The following is a 19,560-nucleotide window of genomic DNA, read 5'->3' on the forward strand; positions in this document are numbered from 1 at the left end:
TCACGTACTTGACCGCTTCCCTCCTTATCACTTTTGCAGCCTTCTCATCCTCAGGGAGCTTCCTATTCTCCAATAAGTCGGTAATCGGATCCATCCATGAGGGGGTGTTGGCTGCCTAGGTTACGCACAAGGTGACCGTTGGTTCCTTTACCAATCCTTGGATTAGGGATCGATTTCCCAAACCTGGCTTCGTGCTTGCCAGCTTTGACAGGAGGTCAGCTTGTGTGTTCCTTTCTCTCGGAACGTGCTGCACCATGACCTCGTCAAATTCTTTGCTCAAATTTTTTACCATTTTCAAGTCCTTCTGTAACAAGGAATCTCTTGCTTGGTAGGTTCCATTGATTTGGAAAGTGATGACTTGAGAGTCGCTTTTTATCTCTACCCTGGATGCCCTGACCTCCTTTGATAAGAGCAGACCTCCTATGAGGGCCTTGTACTCTGCCTGCTTGTTAGAGACTGAGAAGTCAAACTTGATGGACTGCTCGTATATCATTCCGGTTGGGCTTTCGAGGATTATCAATGCCCCCCCTGAACGTTTGGTTGGAAGCTCCGTCGACGTGGAGCTTCCACCGTGTGTCCGTGACCTCGTGAGGGTCCCTCATTACTTCCACCAGGAAGTCGGCCATCGCCTGGGCTTTGATCGCGTGTCTGGGCTCATATTGCAGATCGTACTAAGACAGCTCTACTGAGCAAGTCATCATCCATCCTGCCAGGTCGGGTTTTTGTAGGACCTGGCGAATCACTTGTTCTATCATGATGGTGATCCGGTGCCCTTGGAAGTACTGTCTCAACCTTCAAGACGAGATCAGGAGTGTATAGGCTAGTTTTTCCAATTTGCTGTATCTGAGCTCTGCACCTTGTAGCGCTTTGCTAATGAAGTAAACCAGCTGGATCTTTCCATCTTCCCGGACAAGGATGGCCGCCAAGGCCTCGTCTATCACAGCTAGGTATAGGAATATTGTCTCACCGTCCTTGGGCTTACCAAGGACTGGTGGTGCTGAAAGTAGGGGTGTACATGGGGCGGGCCACACCGGGTTTGGCTTAACCCAGACTCGACTCGAAATATAGACAGGGCCTAATTTTTAGATCCTAACCCGATCCTAAACCTGATGAAACCTACACAGCTTCGGGCCGGGTGAAAATCGGGTAAAAATCGGGTAAAAACCGGGTCTTTAGCATGTAAAAATCACCTAATCTCCAACCATTATTTTACAATTTACATAGTAAAATCCACTTAAAAAATATAACAAGAATCAACCCTTCTCTAAACTTAAAGCATAACCATAATCAATACTAATATTGTCTAATAACACCAAATATTTAAATCAATATAAATAACACAATATTAGGGATTAGTCTAAAGTCTTATGCATTTTAAACATAAAACATTAACTTATAATCTTATAATGACTAATGACACAAAATATTAAGGTTTACAATATTTAAATTCCACATAAGAATAGCCATCATCCATCACTAATAACACAAAATATTAATTGTGTTTGATGACCGGGCCACCGGACCGAGTTCGGGTGACCCAAGCTATGGCCCGGACCCGACCCGAAATAATGACCGGGTCTATTTTTGAGACCCTTACCCGGCCCTAGACCCGATGAAATCACATTAAATTAGCCCCTAAAGTGTTCGGGGCCGGATCGGGTCTTCGGGCGGGCCGGGCCATGTACACCCCTAGCTGAAAGTATGCTTTTGAAATGGTTGAAAGCTTCTTCACAAGCCGGGGTCCATTCGAAGACTATCCCTTTCTTCATGAGGTTGAAGAAGGGAAGAGCTTTGGCCGCCGATGCGCCGAGGAAGCGAGATAGGGCTGTAAGTCTTCCGGCCAACCTTTGCACGTCCTTGATGCACCCTGGGCTTGTCATTCGCAGAATGACTTCGCAATTGTCAGGGTTAGCCTCGACCCCCCTTTGGGTTATCATGAAACCTAGGAACTTCCCGGCTTCCATGGCAAAAGCGCATTTGAGGGGGTTAAGTCTCATATTGTGTCTACGAAGGGACATGAACACGATCTCCAGATCACCGACTAAGTCTTCTGGTCGGCTGGTCTTTACCAGGATTCCACGTACACCTCCATCAATTTCCCGATTAGATTACTAAAGACTTTGTTCATGAGTCTTTGGTAAGTCGCCCCAGCATTCTTCAATCCAAAGGGCATCACCTTGTTGCAGTAAGTGCCCCCTGGCATTATGAACGCCGTTTTTCTTCATCAGGTCGGTGCATCGGTATCTGGTTATACCCATAGTACACATCCATGAAGCTCAGAAAATGATAGCCTGCAGCCGCGTCCACTAGGGTATCAATGTTATGGAGGGGGAAAGAGTCCTTGGGACATACTTTTTTGAGGTCCAAATAATCAACACACATCCTCCACTTTTCATTTGCCTTTTTGACAAGGACTATATTCGATAACCATGTCGAGTAGTCAAGTTCCCTGATGAACCCTGCTTCTAACAAGCTGGCCGTCTGCTTGGCTACCTCGTTGGCTCTTTCATGGGACATCTTCCTTCGTCTTTTTGGCCACGGGCTTGGCATCCGGCCCCACGGCTAGTCGATGCGACATGAACTCAGGGTCAACACCTGGCATGTCAGCTGGTGTCCAGGCGAATAGGTCGTCGTTTGCCTTTATGGCCTTCATGAGGGGCTCTTTCAAGAAGTGAGGGAGGTTCCTGTTCACAAAGGTGAATTTGTCCTTTGTGTCCCCGACCCTGAATTTCTCCATATCCCCTTCGGGTTCAGGCCTCGGTTTGTCGTCGACCCGGGCGTCTAAGTTGGCCAGAAAGACCCCCGATGCTTCCTTCGTTCTCTTCTTTAGGGAGAGGCTGGCGTTGTCGCACGCAACTGCTGTTTCTAAGTCCCCCCTAAGGGATCCCGCCGATCCATCATCGGTAACAAATTTCACGACCAAAAGTTTTGTGCATATCACAGCAGAGAATTTGTTAATTGTTTTCCTCCCCAGGATGACATTGTAGGCCGTGGAGTCCCTTAGTACGACAAACTCCACCATTACCGATCTCTTTCCTTGTCCTCTTCCGATGCAAACCGGGAGGGAGACCACCCCGTCGGGCTTTATGAAGTTGTCTCCTAAACCGACCACTTTGTGCTGATGAGTTTTCAGGTTGGCTTCCCAGAGCCCCAAGGCGTCGAAGATGTTCCTGAACATGATGTTAGAGTTGGCGTCGGTGTCGACAAGGATTCATTTGACCAAGCCTGTTCTGACTCTCACCGTGATCACCATGGGGGGTTCTCCGAGATGTCATGGAACCACTGGTCCTCTGGCCCAAACGATATCCTTGGAGTTTCCTTGGAGGAGGCCTTAAGGCTACTTGACGACACGGCCAAGATCTTAGCGTCCTTTTTTGTTACGGACTTAGACCTGGGGGTGTGTCCCTTCCGACTACAACGTTAACGACAGTGAGGCCGCAGTCATTGTCCCCCTCGGGTTCAGGACTCAGCTTCACGGCTCGACTTATGTCCTCATTGGAGTGCTCACGCTCTCTTCTGCTGGGTTCCCTTATGAACTGTGAGAACTCCGTCAGTTTGCCTTTGCGAATAGCTTGTTCTAAAGCATCCTTTAAATCGAAGCAGTCCTGGGTTTTATGGCCGTAGCCCTTGTGGTAGTCGCAGTACAGGCTCTTGTTCCCGCCGGTTTTGTCCTTGAGTTGTCGGGGTTTCGACAAGATGCCCTTTTCGGCTATCTGCTGGTAGACCTCAACGATCGGGGCCGTCAGAGGGATATAGTTTGTGAACTTTCCAACTCGGGGAAAGAGCTTGAAAGGCTTGGCCGGTCCTCCGTCCTTGGAGGGTTCTTTCGGCCTTTCGCTGTGCCCAGGTTGACGGGGAGGGGGAGAGGCTGGTTGCCATTTATTGGTCGCCACAACCTGGCTCACCTCCTCATCATTGATGTATTCTCTCGCAATGTTCTGGATCTTTTGCATGGTCCAAACAGGCTTGGTGTGACGTGTTTCCTAAAGTCTTCATTTGACAGCCCGTTCGTCAGGCATAAGCTGGCCACCGAGTCGGTTTGACCATCAATCTCCAAGCATTTGTCGTTGAACCTGTCGAGATACTTCCTGGTCGGCTCCCCATTTCTTTGGGTTACCCCAAGGAGGTTGATCGGGTGCTTGGCTTTAGCAATACTCGTGGTGAATTGTGATAGGAAGCTGCGCGTTATGTCCACGAAGGTCGTCACGGACCCTTGTGAGAACGCATTGAACCATCAGATTGCCGGTCTTGCCAGGGTCACGGGAAAAGCACAACACTTCACCGCGTCGCCCACACCCTCGAGGTTCATTCTGGCCTTAAAGGATGTTAAGTGTTCCTGGGGGTCTTGGGTTCTGTCATACTTCATGTCCGTTGGCTTGTCGAAGTGTTTCGGCAGCCGGACCTTGAGGATGGAGTGGTGAAAAGGGGTTACTCCCATGATTATGAGGTCTCTTCGCCTTCTCGGCCTTTCTCTGCTCTCTCCCCGGCTTTTCGACTCAGCATGAGTTGTGAAGGATTGGGCGTAGATGACGGGGTCTTGTCGCCTTCTCGGTCTTTCCCTGCTCTCATGATGGCCCTCTGATTCAGCGTGGGCCGAGGGAGACCGAGCGCCCGTTCTACGTCGGATTTGGTTCCTCCGGGGGCTTCTTCCCCGGGATCCCATTCTCTGCTCAGGAGATCGAGTAGGAGAGAGGCTCGGGCTAGGTTGGTAACGATCCCTAGCTGCAAGCTCCCTCTCAAGGTTTTGCACTCTGTGGCGCAACTCCTGCATGATTCTCGCGTTGTCGCCCCCCGTCCCCCCGAAAGGATGCCTTTCATGGGAGCGGAAGGGGAGTTCATTCCTGCGAGAGGGGGATCTCGTGTGTTTGTGAGAGGAAGCTAGGGAGGATCCCTTGTTCCCCACAGACGGCGCCAATATTCGGTAGCTCGGCTCCTGCACGGGTCGGATGTGCCAGATGCCTGAAAGTGGTAGGGAAACTGGATTCAGCTCGCCTTCGCGCGTCAGGGTATCCCTGGCCAGCGTGAAGGGAGTGAGGTTGAGGCGCGAGGTCCCGCCGAGCTGACGGCTTGGAATGGGGGGGAGCCTACAAAAGAACTTCGACGCTCAAGTCAATGTCTGTACGAAGGTGGCAGATAGGGTACAGGATAGGTGTCGTATCTCTGAGGAGGGGTAGAGCTCTCCCCTTATATAATCTGTACTAAGGCGGGTCCCACATGGGCAGACCCACCTTCCAGGAAACTTCCTTCCCAGCTTTCAGGTGCCTCGTGGAAGGGGAGGTGACATTTGGGTCACATCTCGGTTCGGGTTGGGTGAAGCCGTCGAGTTGGCCGATTACTCGGATTCGGGCATTGGGTCGGGCCGGAACAGTACTAAAAAATTATAGAACATTTTCTTTTTGTTTGACATTATAAAAAATTATAGAACATTTTTTTTTTGTTTAACATTATAAAATGTATAGTACTCCCTTTAGTGTTTTTATGTATTAAAATATATTTTGTCAACTTTTATATGTTACTTTAATTTAGTAAGTAAATATTAATTTTATTATAAATAAATTAATAAAATTTATTCAAATATTTAAAGTAAAATGATAGGATAATATAAAAATTATTTAAATTGATATCTCTTTTAGTAATTTTTCATCTAAAAGTGATTTTGAGTAATATAATCCAAACAACATTTATATGTAGTTATTTTCATTGAGATGATTTTTTTAATAAATTAATAGTTAATTTATTTGAAATTTGATTATTTAATTATGATTAAATTATCATCCTTTTAATATAATAGTTATATTTATAATTAAATGTTTTGTTTGATTTTATTTATTGATTAAATTTTATTGTGATTTTGATCACAATAAAAGGAATAAGATGCAAAATATTTTTTGTTTGTTTCTCATATATATAAGTGTATATATAAAGATCAAATTTGATTTGATAATTTTTAAAGCTAAAAGTTAGTACACTGAAGGATTACTATGTGTTCATAACACACGCAGCGGAAGAAAATAAAGTAATCCTTAAAGATCTATTTTGTGCTTAAACTTTATTCCAATAATATATAGATAGTAGACTGTAGATCAGATCTAAAATACCTGAGTACGCTAGTAAAAATCACTTTCTCCTTCGATGGTACGAAGGCGCTATGCGTATCCATACCGAGACCAACCTTTGCTGTCAACTCCTTGACGAATGGACATCTGATCTAAATTGAGAAACCTCATGCAACTCTTTGCACACCATAAAATTCTTCTCCAAGAATTAGACTCACATACATTTATGTGCATAGAGGTAAAGGAATAACAACCCTTGTTATTCTCTCTGTCTTTCTCATATTTTCCTCTACTCTTGACATACATATATATAGTATGAGATTTGTTACTGATTTTAAATTTGATTCTCAATTCAAATTTAAATCATATCTTTAAATTCCAAATCTAAATCCTTTAAATTTTATGAATCATATCATAACAATTTAAAACATAATCGATTTGGATCTCATCCAAATTTATAATTCAAATTCAGAAATAGAATAACTAATTATTCTCAAATCTCATTTAATATTCTCAATTATCATATTATTATTATATTCTTGGTGCTAGCAAAGAATATAATAATATTCCATTTGAATTAATATAATTATTTATTTGATCAAATCAAAATAATAATTAAATAATTCTACAGCAAAGATTAGAACACTCGTTAGTGTGTGACCCCATAGGTTCAATACTAAGCGGGTAGTAAATTAGTCATACTAAATTTACTAATCAAGGTTGACGTCTAGCAACACTCCTCAACGACCCGATAGTATGAAGTAATATATTTTTACTAAGAACCTCAGAAGAACAAAGTATAATTCCTTCCATCTTTCCAGCTCTTGGTTAACCTTTAGAGTATGGTTTAATTGTCAAACTCTAACTTGTTACCATTATTATAATGAACCGTGAATGACCTAAGAAACTCATTTCTTCATTCATTCAATTCCCTTGGCCAAGGTTTTATTCATCTCAATCATTATAATCATAGAGCTCAAACTCTTTACCGAGAGTTGACAGATTCCTTATTGACTAATCATTAATTCTATAAGTATTTAAATCATACCCAATATCCATTCAACTAGCACCCTAGAGTATTAGGTGTCCGGAATCAAAGTATAATAAATACATTGTTAATTACTATGACAGTCGCAAGTCAAAGGAAACTCTATTACTGTGTTCATCTTGAGAATATTCTATTGACAAATATACGGTAATTATAACCATTAGGAATTCTCAAAGTGAGTCAGTTCAATGGTCATATCTCTATATGCACCATATATATATATAATTTAATAAATGAGATCTATTAATCTTCATCCAATGAAGACCATTATATATATATATATATATATATATATATATATATATATATATATATATATATATATATATATATATATATATATATATATATTGATCTTTCCGGATTATTAATGTCCTTTTTAATAATCCTATGACCAAGAACAATTTAGATTAAATTATAAAAGATTTATCTCTCAATATTATGATCACTATCACAATGATAAATATCTAAATTTAATCAAGGACTTTATTATATTAACATTTTAGTATAATAACAATAACAAATTATTTGAGACATGATTGATTGGATTGTGGTCATACTCCTTATTTCCAACAATTTTACTATAATCCATTTTGATATAAAGATTGTCAAACATAAATCACGTTAACACAAACTTACTTTTCATCAAAATCAAGTTTGCAAAATCAATTTTATGCAAACTTCCGTTTGCAAACTGTAATTCAAATACACACTAACTCTAAATACCTCTCTCTCTCTCACTTCGTGCCCAACCAGCAGCTGTAGCTAGCGCCTAGCCTTGCGGTCGCCGAACACTTCTCCTCACGCATGTTGCCGTCGGCAGTGACAGACAGAGGGTCAGATCGAAGCTTGTGGTTGTCTTCTCTACGTCAACGTCATCTCCTCTTTAACCCTGATTAGTTTATTTGATTCCTCCTTTGTTGGTCAGTTTGCTCGATCCTCGTCTCTATCTCACCTTTTCTCCCTCGCCGTCAGCTTGGTTTCTCTCTCGCAGGTTTCGTTCTTTTCTCGCCCTCTGTTTCCTTCCTCCGTCACCGTATTTTTGGTTCCTCCTTCGCTGCCAATAAGCTCCCGCTTGTTCATTTTTTTTTGGTTAATTTTTATGATTTTAAATTTCTGTTTTTTATGATTCTGAACCTGAAATATTTGAATAATGAGTTTTTGATTATTTTATTATTTTATTATTTAATTTTGTATGAAACTAGAATAAATTTTGATTATTGATTTCATATTATTTTTGTTGATGCTGTTCTGTTTGTTAAATGGCTGTGTTGATGGTGGTATTTTGTTAAATTTTTTAGAATAATTTTGTTGATAGTTAATTTTTTTGCTGAGTTAATTTTTTGATTGTGGTGTTATGGGTTTTGCTGAGTTAATTTATTTAAAACTATTTCTGATTATGTTGTTGGTTGTATGATGAAGATGGAACAACTTAAAATAACTTTTTAATAATTTTATTTTATATTTAGTTAAATCAATTGAATTCTGGTTAACTTTTGGTTGAATTATTGAACTATTGGACCAATTATTTTATTTGTTTATTGATTGGTACGGTTATCGTAACTTTGCTAATAATCTTAATTAGTGGCTAACATGATAAATTTATGAAATTAAATCAAATTAATTCTAAATTGAGATATTCTAATACTTTAAGATCTTCTTTAGTTAAGTTTTAATTTGATTTAATTTAATAAACTTATCATATTAATAGATAATTATAATTTTTAAGTGTATATTGTAGTATCACTTAATATGTCATGTTAAAAATTTTTTTGACACTATTATTAAAAAAATAATAAAAGAACTTATATGATTAACAAGTGATGTTTTAAAAACTAATTTTACCCTTTAAAAGAAAGGTTTTACGCGTTTAAAACCTTGCATTTGTTTGTTTGTTTGAATATTTCTTCATGGGTGAGACAATTAGGGCCCCGCAATGGAAACATTGGAATGTGTTGGTACTTGATAGCCTACCAGCCAATGACATGATATTATGTGCCACCAAAATTTGGGGCCCATTATTTTGCCAACCATACATTTCATGCAGCATATATCATCGTCGTTCAGGTGGAAGAGCTATTTCGGATTAATTTTATTTTTGAGTCCATAAGATACGAGTTAAACCTTAAGGTACTCCTTAAGATTAGTTAATTGCATAAAAAAGTTTTCCAAAATTTTAATTGTATTATAAAAATCTTTTGAGATTGAAAATTTTCTATCATGTTGGTGTTTACCTTTTTTTGGGTCAAATTATTTCTTAGATCATAAATGATTTAACACAATTTTTTTATACTGAAGTTAGATAAATTGAAATTGTTATAAGTTTATTGAGTAAATTTTTGTAGTGACTTCTGAGATTCATGTGATTATTCATTCAGTTCTTGAGATTTTAATTTTATTATAGTAATTTTATAGTAATTTTTTAGATTGAATTCCGGACACCATAATAACCTTTGAGCATCTTTTTAGTGATGACTCAACTATTTCAATACTGATGTAGTTATTTTGTGCCACACTGGAGTGTGTGATGACTAACTTAGGTGGCAAAATTATAAATTAGACCCAATTTGGTCTCTCCCTCTCTATTTAACCTTAATATTTTTTGGTCTCTTCCAAATCTTGTGAACCTTACCTTCTTTTTCTTCCTCATTTTCATCTGATTCTTCTTCTTCCTCCGATAGACTTCTTTTTCGTTCTTGCTATCTCTCTTTGAAGCAAGCAACAATGGCACTTCCATCCGCATTTCAGGAACGACTCCACCATTCTTATTTAAAACTTCCAATATTTTCTATGCATCCAAAAAAACTCAGTGTAATCAAGCTCTTGTTTGTTGCAGGCGGAGAAAGAGTTACAAGCAAATAAATCTCACATTTTGGTCTCCAATCTCGCCAACCCAGAGTCTAAAACTTATCTAATAAGTCCCCACCATCTTAATTTTGTCTAAAACTTATCTCTCTTTTCATGTAACTCCTAAAACTCATTCACCTCGTTATGAATAAACCTAAAATACCAAAAAAATCAACTTCCAATTCCAATTCTAATTTCAGAAGAGTAATTAAGAGAAATGGCATTAACTTAAAAAGTTAGGAGAAGAAATCGTATTTGGCTTTAAAGTTATGGATTTAAGAAGTGAGAGAAAAAGTTGAAATTATGGAAATAAAACAATTCAAGTAGATTGTGGACGAGTTTGTGGTGAAATATCGAAGAGAGGTTTAGGGTTCGAGTTCGAGTAATAAAGTAAATGAGGTAACATTGACACCACAATCTGATTTTTATGTATGCTACATTAAAGTTGAGTCCAAGAAAAAAAGAATGTTAGAGAGAGAGAGAGAGACCAGCTATCCTGAGGGAAACTTCGGAGGGAACCAGCTACTAGACGGTTTGATTAGTCTTTCGCCCCTATACCCAAGTCAGACGAACGATTTGCACGTCAGTATCTCCGACTTTGTGAAATGACTTGAGAGGTGTAGGATAAGTGGGAGCCGGAAACGGCGAAAGTGAAATACCACTACTTTTAGCTTGACTCTAGTCCGACTTTGTGAAATGACTTGAGAGGTGTAGGATAAATGGGAGTCGGAAATAGCGAAAGTGAAATACCACTACTTTTAACATTATTTTACTTATTCCGTGAATCGGAGGCGGGGCATTGCCCATCTTTTTGGACCCAAGGCTGGCTTCGGCCGGTCGATCCGGGCGAAAGACATTGTCAGAGAGAGAGAGAGCTAAACTAACCATTAAAAGACTTAAGTCATCATCTAAAAGATGCACACAGATTACTATGGTATTTGGAGTTCAATCCGGAAGACTATTATGGTAAAATTGGAACTTTGAAGACCAAATTGCATAATTTTGTGAAAACCTTAAGGACTGTTATAGGAATTTACTCTAATTTTAACGCTGTATACTTAATTAAAGAGTAAAGTATCATTTTTGTCTCTAACGTTTGGGGTAAATCCTATTTGTGTCCCTAACGTTTAAATCGTCTTATTTGTATCCCTAACGTTTGTAAAAGTGATTCAATGTTATCCTGCCGTCAATTATATATCATGAGCGCTTTAGTTTGAGTTTTAAAAATCTCTTCTTGAAGTTAAAATACAAATGTCTAGGATAGAATCGATGATCTACTCTGAAAATAGCTCATCATATGTTGAAACTAATTCCTACAACATTAACATAATTCACTTTTCTAGGGACATAATTGAATCTAAACACAAATAGTGGGTATAATATTAAAATCGAACACATCCAAGTGAGACCTAATTGAGAATGAATACATCCAAGTGAGAATAATTGAAAAATATAATCTGATTTATTAGTATAATTGATAGTAGGATAATATTGAATCACTTTTATAAACGTTAAGGATACAAATAGAACAATTTAAACGTTAGGGACATGAATAGGACTTACCCCAAACGTTAAGGACAAAAACGATACTTTACTCCTTAATTAAATGACATTATTTAATCTTAATAAATCATAAATAATAATTTGGAACTAAATATAATATTAAACAAAGGAAGTGGGAAATAAAAAAAATTTCAGCATAAATTTCGGTCCGAGAAAATTATTGATAATTGATTATATTTTCTTTTTAGATTTGATTTGAACCCCGACATTTATTTAAACAGACGAATGAGTTAACCACTCGACCAATCTAAATTAGTAATAATTGATTATAAATTTAATTTTAATAATTTTGATATATTATTATAGTATAATTTAATCTTAAAATTACATTAATTAAATAAATAATTTATACATTTAAATAATTTACAAAATCACATTATATTATAAAAGGTTCTTAAAATGTTGTCCTTATCCTCTATTTTCTATTATTTCCATCTTGTTTTTTCTTATTTCATCCTCTCATCCAAAAAGGCATGGACAATCCGGGAATTATGGGGGCAACAAGTAACAACGGAATCAAAATCAAAATTCAAATTGGCTAAACTCAACGGTTAGTTAGTAGCATCCAGCCTGGAACACTGGGCCATAACCGCAACCATCCAAATAATACAAAAGCTCTTCCCGTTTTTAACCATGGTCAACGTAACCCTAGTTAACTTTTAACCGCACATTTCAAATTTAGGCACCAAGCCTTTTTCTCTCTTTTCCACCCTTGACGCTGGCGCTTATTTAAACGCCAAACTAAAACATAGCAACTCACCATTTCAATCTGTGACAAAGGCGTCTTAATAAACGCCGCTCCAGAAACTTCTCTTTTCAATTTTCCATTTTAGGGTTTATTTTCCCTTTCCAATTTTCCCGAGAAAATGAGAGAGTGCATTTCGATCCACATTGGTCAGGCCGGTATCCAGGTCGGAAACGCCTGCTGGGAGCTTTACTGCCTCGAACATGGCATTCAGGTACCTGAAATTAGGGATTTTTTATTCTTATTTTCCTTCGAATTGGTTGGTTTTTTCAGATCTAGGGTTGCTGAAATCTGTGTTTCCTCTTTTGGTTCAGCCCGATGGACAGATGCCGAGTGACAAAACCGTTGGTGGAGGAGACGATGCCTTCAACACCTTCTTCAGTGAGACTGGCGCCGGAAAGCACGTGCCACGCGCCGTCTTCGTCGATCTTGAGCCCACCGTGATAGACGAGGTGAGGACCGGAGCCTACCGCCAACTCTTCCACCCTGAGCAACTCATCAGCGGCAAAGAAGACGCTGCCAACAATTTTGCTCGTGGCCATTATACCAGTAATTTCTTCATTTCGATCCCTAATATAATATCCATTTATGATTTGATTATCATTTCCTATTTTGATTGAAACGGTGCGTTTGGTGGTTACAGTTGGGAAGGAGATCGTTGATCTCTGCCTTGATAGGATCAGGAAGCTTGCTGATAACTGCACTGGGCTCCAAGGGTTCTTGGTGTTCAATGCTGTTGGTGGTGGAACCGGTTCTGGTCTTGGTTCCCTTCTCTTGGAGCGTCTTTCTGTTGATTATGGAAAGAAATCTAAGCTTGGGTTCACTGTTTACCCATCTCCCCAGGTTTCTACCTCTGTTGTTGAGCCCTATAACAGTGTCCTTTCCACTCACTCCCTCCTTGAGCACACCGATGTCGCCGTGCTTCTCGACAATGAAGCCATCTATGACATCTGCAGGCGCTCCCTTGACATTGAACGCCCCACCTACACCAACCTCAACCGCCTCGTCTCTCAGGTAAAATTTGTTTCAAAGCTTGTTAGGAATTGCAATTTAATAATTTGAGTTGATTCCTGTGGATTGTTGGTTATTCAACTTTGTTTGTTGATTGTTGTTGAAAAAAGTTGGATATGAAGATGCATGCTTTCTTTTGAGCTATTTCCATAAAACTTTTAAGGTGTGGCTAAGTAGGTGCCTTGACAATTTTAATGTATTGATTTTTGCAGGTGATTTCATCCCTCACTGCCTCTTTGAGGTTTGATGGTGCACTGAACGTTGATGTGACTGAGTTCCAAACTAACTTGGTTCCATACCCAAGGATCCATTTCATGCTTTCATCCTATGCACCTGTTATTTCTGCTGAGAAGGCCTACCATGAGCAGCTCTCGGTTGCTGAGATCACCAACAGCGCATTCGAGCCGTCCTCCATGATGGCGAAGTGCGACCCTCGCCATGGCAAGTACATGGCCTGCTGCCTGATGTACCGTGGTGACGTGGTGCCCAAGGATGTGAATGCTGCTGTGGCCACCATCAAGACCAAGCGCACAATCCAATTTGTGGACTGGTGCCCAACTGGTTTCAAGTGCGGTATCAACTACCAGCCACCAACAGTTGTTCCCGGCGGTGACCTTGCCAAGGTGCAGAGGGCTGTGTGCATGATCTCCAACTCCACCAGTGTTGCTGAGGTGTTCTCAAGGATTGACCACAAGTTTGATCTCATGTATGCTAAGCGTGCTTTCGTCCACTGGTATGTGGGCGAGGGCATGGAAGAGGGTGAGTTCTCTGAGGCTCGTGAGGACCTTGCTGCTCTTGAGAAGGATTACGAGGAGGTTGGTGCGGAGTCTGGTGAGGGTGAGGAAGGTGAAGGAGAGGAAGACTATTAGACTGCCGCCATGATGATGTGTTTCTTGTTATGTGCCTTTCTGTTTTCTATTGGACAAGTTGTTTTAGTTTTTTGATGCTTTGCTGTGAAAACATCATGTTTGTGCTTCTACCTTAATAGCACAATGTTTAATCCACTTTTGGTTTTATATTTGCAGTTTTGCACTATTATAATTTTTTACTAATCCACCATGCGTTTCCTGTTTTAACGTTGCGCCTTTAAAGATTCAAAACCAGATATAGATGAATTTAGCGAAATTATAGTGTATCACCAACACTCTTCCATAGTAGCAAAATGTTAAGTTTCTCCTGTACGATCATTACTGATATAATTACTTATAGCACTGCTGTAGATTAGGTGCCAGTGACAACGACATAACTTGGATATATGATACCGCTTAAGGTAGACATTAGCAGCCAGTAACGGTCGAGATGTATGAGTAATGTTTTTGGCTTTTTTTAGTTTTGTTTTGTATTAATGCAGAGTTTAAAATTTATTCATTCACATTTTGGATAAACAATTAAAAATATTTTTGAATTTTGTTATTGACTAAAATATTTTCAAAGTTTATTCAATTAGTCTTTCTAGTTTTACTAAATTTTTAAGATCTTTTTCTTATATTATTTTTAATTTTATAATTAGGTCATTTCTAACGTAAAAAATATATTTTCACAAATTGAAAGTATTCATAGGCTAAAAAAATTAGATATGGAAGTAGAATGAGTATTATACATAGCGTGGTAATTTTTGGTGTTTTTTAAAACTATAGGAGGTACACAAATCTAAAAACTTTGGAGTACACAAATCAGACCACAAATCGAACCCTTCGGACTGTCCGATTTGTGTACTCCAAATTTTTTTAATTTTTTCAACACAAATCGGATAGTCCGAGTACAGAAATTGGACTGTCCGATTTATGTACCTAAAAATCGGATGGTTCGATTTCTGTACCTCTTAAAAATCGGACGGTCCGATTTGTACTATGTACATTAAATCATCCCACATTTTAGAAAAATATTATAGTAGATCACAATTTAGAAAAACATCATTGTTAATCCAATATTAAAAATAAAAAAGTGGTATTCATAACTAAAAACTTAATTAGATTTTTGACAGTATATATTTTAGGAGTTCTATTAATTTTAACATTTTTAATATAAAAAAGACCTAATTATAAAACTAAAAGTAATGTAAGAGAATCCAATTAAAAAAAATATATAAAAAAATTTAATTAAAAATTTAGTGAAATTATAGGATACAAATTAAATCACAATTTAAAAACATGTCTCAAAGTACCACATCAAATTTTATTACGTTTTTTAAGAATTTATTATTGATAACAAAATTTAAGAATATTTTTACCAAAAAAAAATTTCGGATATATTTGTAATAATTTATCCTTCAAATTTTTATAAAAAATATTTGGATAATTATTTAAAAATTATAAAAAAATCAAAGCAAATTTCAATTTATAAATTTTTTAACCTTATTATTCTTATGCTAAATTATGTTGAATATAATTCGGTGTAAACGACGTTTTCTGCACTCATTTGTTCACATGAAAATGAATGCAAAACGACCAATCATTACTATGAAAATAAATGTAGGGGCCATGAAAATGTATTATTGTCTATATACGACATGGTTCCAGGTTGGGAATCAAGATTTTATAAACACACTATCATTTTCACAGCTAACTTATGGTTTGTCAAGATCATCCCAAACACAAACAGAAACAAAAATTCAGAGAAACATGGCTGGCAAGTCATATATCATTTCAGTAGCGTCCAAGCTTTTCGACAAGACGATTCTCTATCTCAATTCTCTTCTTCATGATAGCAGAATACTTGGAACTCAGATTCTGATCACCAGCATTCACTGAAAGCTTGCAGCTCAGAGATGTTTTCTCCAATTTGCTCATGTACATATCAGAAATCGGTAAAAAGCCGCCTTTCTCGTTGCATAGCCAGCCGTGCGCCGCTCTCACTGCAGCCCCAAGAGAAGCTGAATCTGTTGCCAAGTTGAATAAGTCATTAGCTTCTACCAGAATGAAGGCTTATACTTCAAACATCAATAATCAATACTTACCAGGTCTTTGAACTGTATAAACATCACACCCAAAAATTGAAGCTACTGAATTAAGAATGCTATGGTTCGCTGATGCTCCACCAGTGGCTATAATTCGCTTTGGTGGAGAGGGCATGCCAAATCTTTCAGCATGAGCTCGCATCGACAGAAGTTGACCCTCGATTAATGCTCGCACCTTGAGAGTTTAGCAATTATTGCTTAGTACTCAATAATTATTACATAGTTTTTTAAAGTATTGAATATTTCAATTGGTTTCGAGGTATTGCTAACCTCAGACGGAGCGTCAAACTCTTCGACCTCCTTCTCCTTTAGTCCATCAAGAGAATTTTCTGAGAAATTTTCTAAAATGAATCGGTGGAAACCAACTGGAACCATGGAAAAGAAAATGTCAGTATTTTATTGTCGACAACAAAGTCAGATTGCTATTCAGTTAAAGCAACTTGGTCTGTAGGAATATTAGACAGGTACCTGGAAGAGGGGGTAGAATTTCATGCTCCTTGTAGTAGAAACCAATCTTGCCGCCTATTGAGACATATTGTAATGAGAAAAGAGAATGCCTTACTAAGAAAGAGTTATGTGATACTAACCATTTAGAGGTGGCGTTTGCTCTAGAAATTTGTTGAAAGTGTCCCAAGATTGCTCTGCGCATCGGTTGCGCACATCTGAAATTGTATACCATAGGGAGCGGAATGAGAAACTACAAAAACTGTGTATGTCTTGGAAATATATGCAATCGCAAACAACCATGACCGTAGTACCTTCTCGGGTAAGGGACCCATTTTTGTATACCAACATTACCATGTAACCATTTGCATCAACTGGATTAGGGAAGACATGTCCTTCTAAACCTGGATTAGGATCTTTGGTGATCATAAATACCTGAGATATGATAGAATGTGTTAATATATAAAGGGGTTTAATTTTAGATAGGTGCTATTTTCCCTATGTTATGCAACCGTTATCAGTTCTTAGATTCTCTAATGAGAAATTAAGACAGATTAACAGCGATACGACAACTTAGAATGATACCCACAAAATTCAAAAAGAAAGAGGTATCCTAAGATGATGAATTGTAACCTACAGTGTCACTGGTGCCGAGACTGATCGCAAGATCTCCCGGAATATTAAGCGTCAAACCTGCAGATCAAAATGGTTAGTATCTTACAATATAAGAAAACTTTTTTGTATGATGATGCCAGTTATAAAGCACCACAAGATTAAGTGTTGGGATTTTCATATGCAGGGATGATTTTCATCATTCAAACCTAGATATAATAAGAAAACTTGCCATGGTTTACCAAACACATCATAACTTTTAAATTAGTTGTAATGTCATATTAATTGAATCCTTCTCAAAAGTTATCAGTAATAGAACTACAAATGGCATGCCAAGTATAATATTTTAAGTAAGCGAACGAATACCGAAATCAGAAATACATAGCAGAATATACTAAAAGAAATTATAGCACCTGCCACACTATTAGGATTATCTCCAGACCACTGAACAACCAAGCACTCCTTGTTAAACTTGTACCTATTGGGAAACAAAGAAGCTTAAGTCATTAATTTAAGCATTTTGGTTCAGCAAAAGCAACGAATAACCATTTCAATCGACAAGTTGATGCGAAGAAATGATCTTTATAATACAAGTATACAAACTTTTGTTTGAACTTTTTGCAGACACCTAACATTGTTACAATCATCAACTCCAGTCAAAAGATTTTGACACATGTTACTGTTATCTCGGTTCGATTTATTGAGACTTGTTTATCTAGTTAATGAACTATTAAATTAATTGGAAATTGACCAGGTGCCATAAGGAAGGTAACAAACTAACTGCTATTTGTCAAAGTTTCATTGCATTCCAAAAGAGAAATAAATCAGAGAAGTGTGCAACAGACCTATCTACAAAATAAGGAGCAATATTTCCAGCAACGGCATAAGCAGGTGCTAACTTTCCAAGTTTAGACTCCAAATCAGGTGCAGTTGCCTGCAAAATAAACATTAGAATTCAAATAAGTATATTGATTGAACACATAAACATCAATAACCAAATTCAAGTAATAGCATTCACAAACCTCAAGTGCTACTTTAGACCATGTCTTCTCCTTTATATCCATCAAATTCATGCCGCCCCCGTCGGCATGATCAATGGAAGCGTATTCCCCAAGCAAAAGAGACGCCATGAAGGAGCTAACAAGTGAGATCCTCTCAGTGTTGTTATAAACATCCGGCTGAGTTTCAAATATCTTCTTAATCTGAGGACCAGTAAACCTCTCATATGCTCGCGAACCGGTCACTCGAGCCAACTCAAGAGCTCCCCCAAAAGCCTTCTCTAACTCCCTACACTGAGCAGTGGTGCTAGAGTCCATCCATATCGGAGATTCCTTCACCGAGAAGGCATCTCCGAGCTGAGCCAGCAATGGCTTAGCAGGATCCAATGATTGCAAAACCTGAGAGCTACCATTCTTCCAATAGACACTACCATGCTGCTGTCCACTGCCAGAGACAGCAGCAATCTTGCCGAAATCGACATTGGATTTCGACGAAAGCTTCTGAAACATAAGGTCAAGAGCTTCCACCCACATCAATGTGGGAGAAACAATTCTACCATTAACAGAGGTGTCTCTATAAACCCCATCTTTGGTTTTGTAATGGGGCAATTCAGAATCAAAGTGAACAAGTTCATTGGCAACAATATTGAGGTTTGAGTCCAAAATTGTAGCCTTTAAGGACCTTCATACCAATAAAAATTGAAACTTTAATTTCATGCAATTCAGATTCAAGTTACAGTATTACACCAATTATTCAAAGAACAAACATATGATATGATCAATCAAATTTCAATTGAAAAATAGCACATTGTGGGAAAAAAGATTAAAATTTTGGCGATGCAGATGGAGAAGATGAACTCACTGGGTGGAGCTGTCGAATCCGAGAAAATACGAATCCTGGGGAAGATCGAAATCAGCCATTGGAGCAAAATCACAAGCTATACTTTTTCAGTGGATTTTCTGGAAACAAAGAGGAGGTAGAAATTGGATACAAACTTTGCAAAATCAAATCATTTATAAACAAAAATTTTGGATGAGAAACTGAGAACAACTTGGGACAGAGTGTTTTCGGGTATTCCGTTAATTATTGTTTTGGTTATCCGGTGAGGTATTTCCGACGTGGAGAAATAAAATAAAAAAAATTAACTTTTTATGAATTTCCTTTTTTTATTTATTTTGAAAAGGAAATTTGGCTTTTTATCTTTGAAGTGAATCTGCAACTTTTAATCAGGATTCAAATCACTTAGAGGTTGGATGGTTTTTTTAGGAGAAAATTATTT

General features: G+C 38.1%; 2 protein-coding genes across 3 annotated transcripts; one reads left to right on the forward strand and one right to left on the reverse strand.

Annotated features, from left to right (window-relative positions):
- Positions 1 to 12,008: 12,008 nt before the first annotated feature.
- Positions 12,009 to 14,288, forward strand: LOC107606260 (tubulin alpha-4 chain). Its single transcript, XM_016308295.3, has 4 exons — positions 12,009 to 12,473; positions 12,574 to 12,808; positions 12,903 to 13,273; positions 13,483 to 14,288. The coding sequence occupies exons 1-4, from the start codon at positions 12,381 to 12,383 to the stop codon at positions 14,137 to 14,139; spliced, it is 1,356 nt and encodes a 451-aa protein (XP_016163781.1). The 5' UTR covers positions 12,009 to 12,380; the 3' UTR covers positions 14,140 to 14,288.
- A 1,462-nt stretch (positions 14,289 to 15,750) lies between these two features.
- XK-2 (xylulose kinase-2) lies at positions 15,751 to 19,403 on the reverse strand. 2 transcript variants are annotated; one of them, XM_016308296.3, is made up of 11 exons: positions 19,143 to 19,403; positions 18,305 to 18,962; positions 18,128 to 18,216; positions 17,696 to 17,760; positions 17,308 to 17,363; positions 16,985 to 17,105; positions 16,814 to 16,888; positions 16,695 to 16,748; positions 16,497 to 16,591; positions 16,227 to 16,401; positions 15,751 to 16,148 (listed from the first exon to the last, which is right to left on the reverse strand). In XM_016308296.3, the coding sequence occupies exons 1-11, from the start codon at positions 19,199 to 19,201 to the stop codon at positions 15,916 to 15,918; spliced, it is 1,680 nt and encodes a 559-aa protein (XP_016163782.1). In that variant the 5' UTR covers positions 19,202 to 19,403; the 3' UTR covers positions 15,751 to 15,915. The 2 variants fall into 2 exon arrangements, with proteins under 2 accessions (XP_016163782.1, XP_016163783.1); XM_016308297.3 differs by having other exon boundaries at positions 18,305 to 18,801; positions 19,143 to 19,385.
- Positions 19,404 to 19,560: the final 157 nt, after the last annotated feature.

Source organism: Arachis ipaensis, chromosome B7, assembly GCF_059453495.1.
Source record: "Arachis ipaensis isolate K30076 ecotype BB chromosome B7, ASM5945349v1, whole genome shotgun sequence".
NCBI lineage: Eukaryota > Viridiplantae > Streptophyta > Magnoliopsida > Fabales > Fabaceae > Arachis > Arachis ipaensis.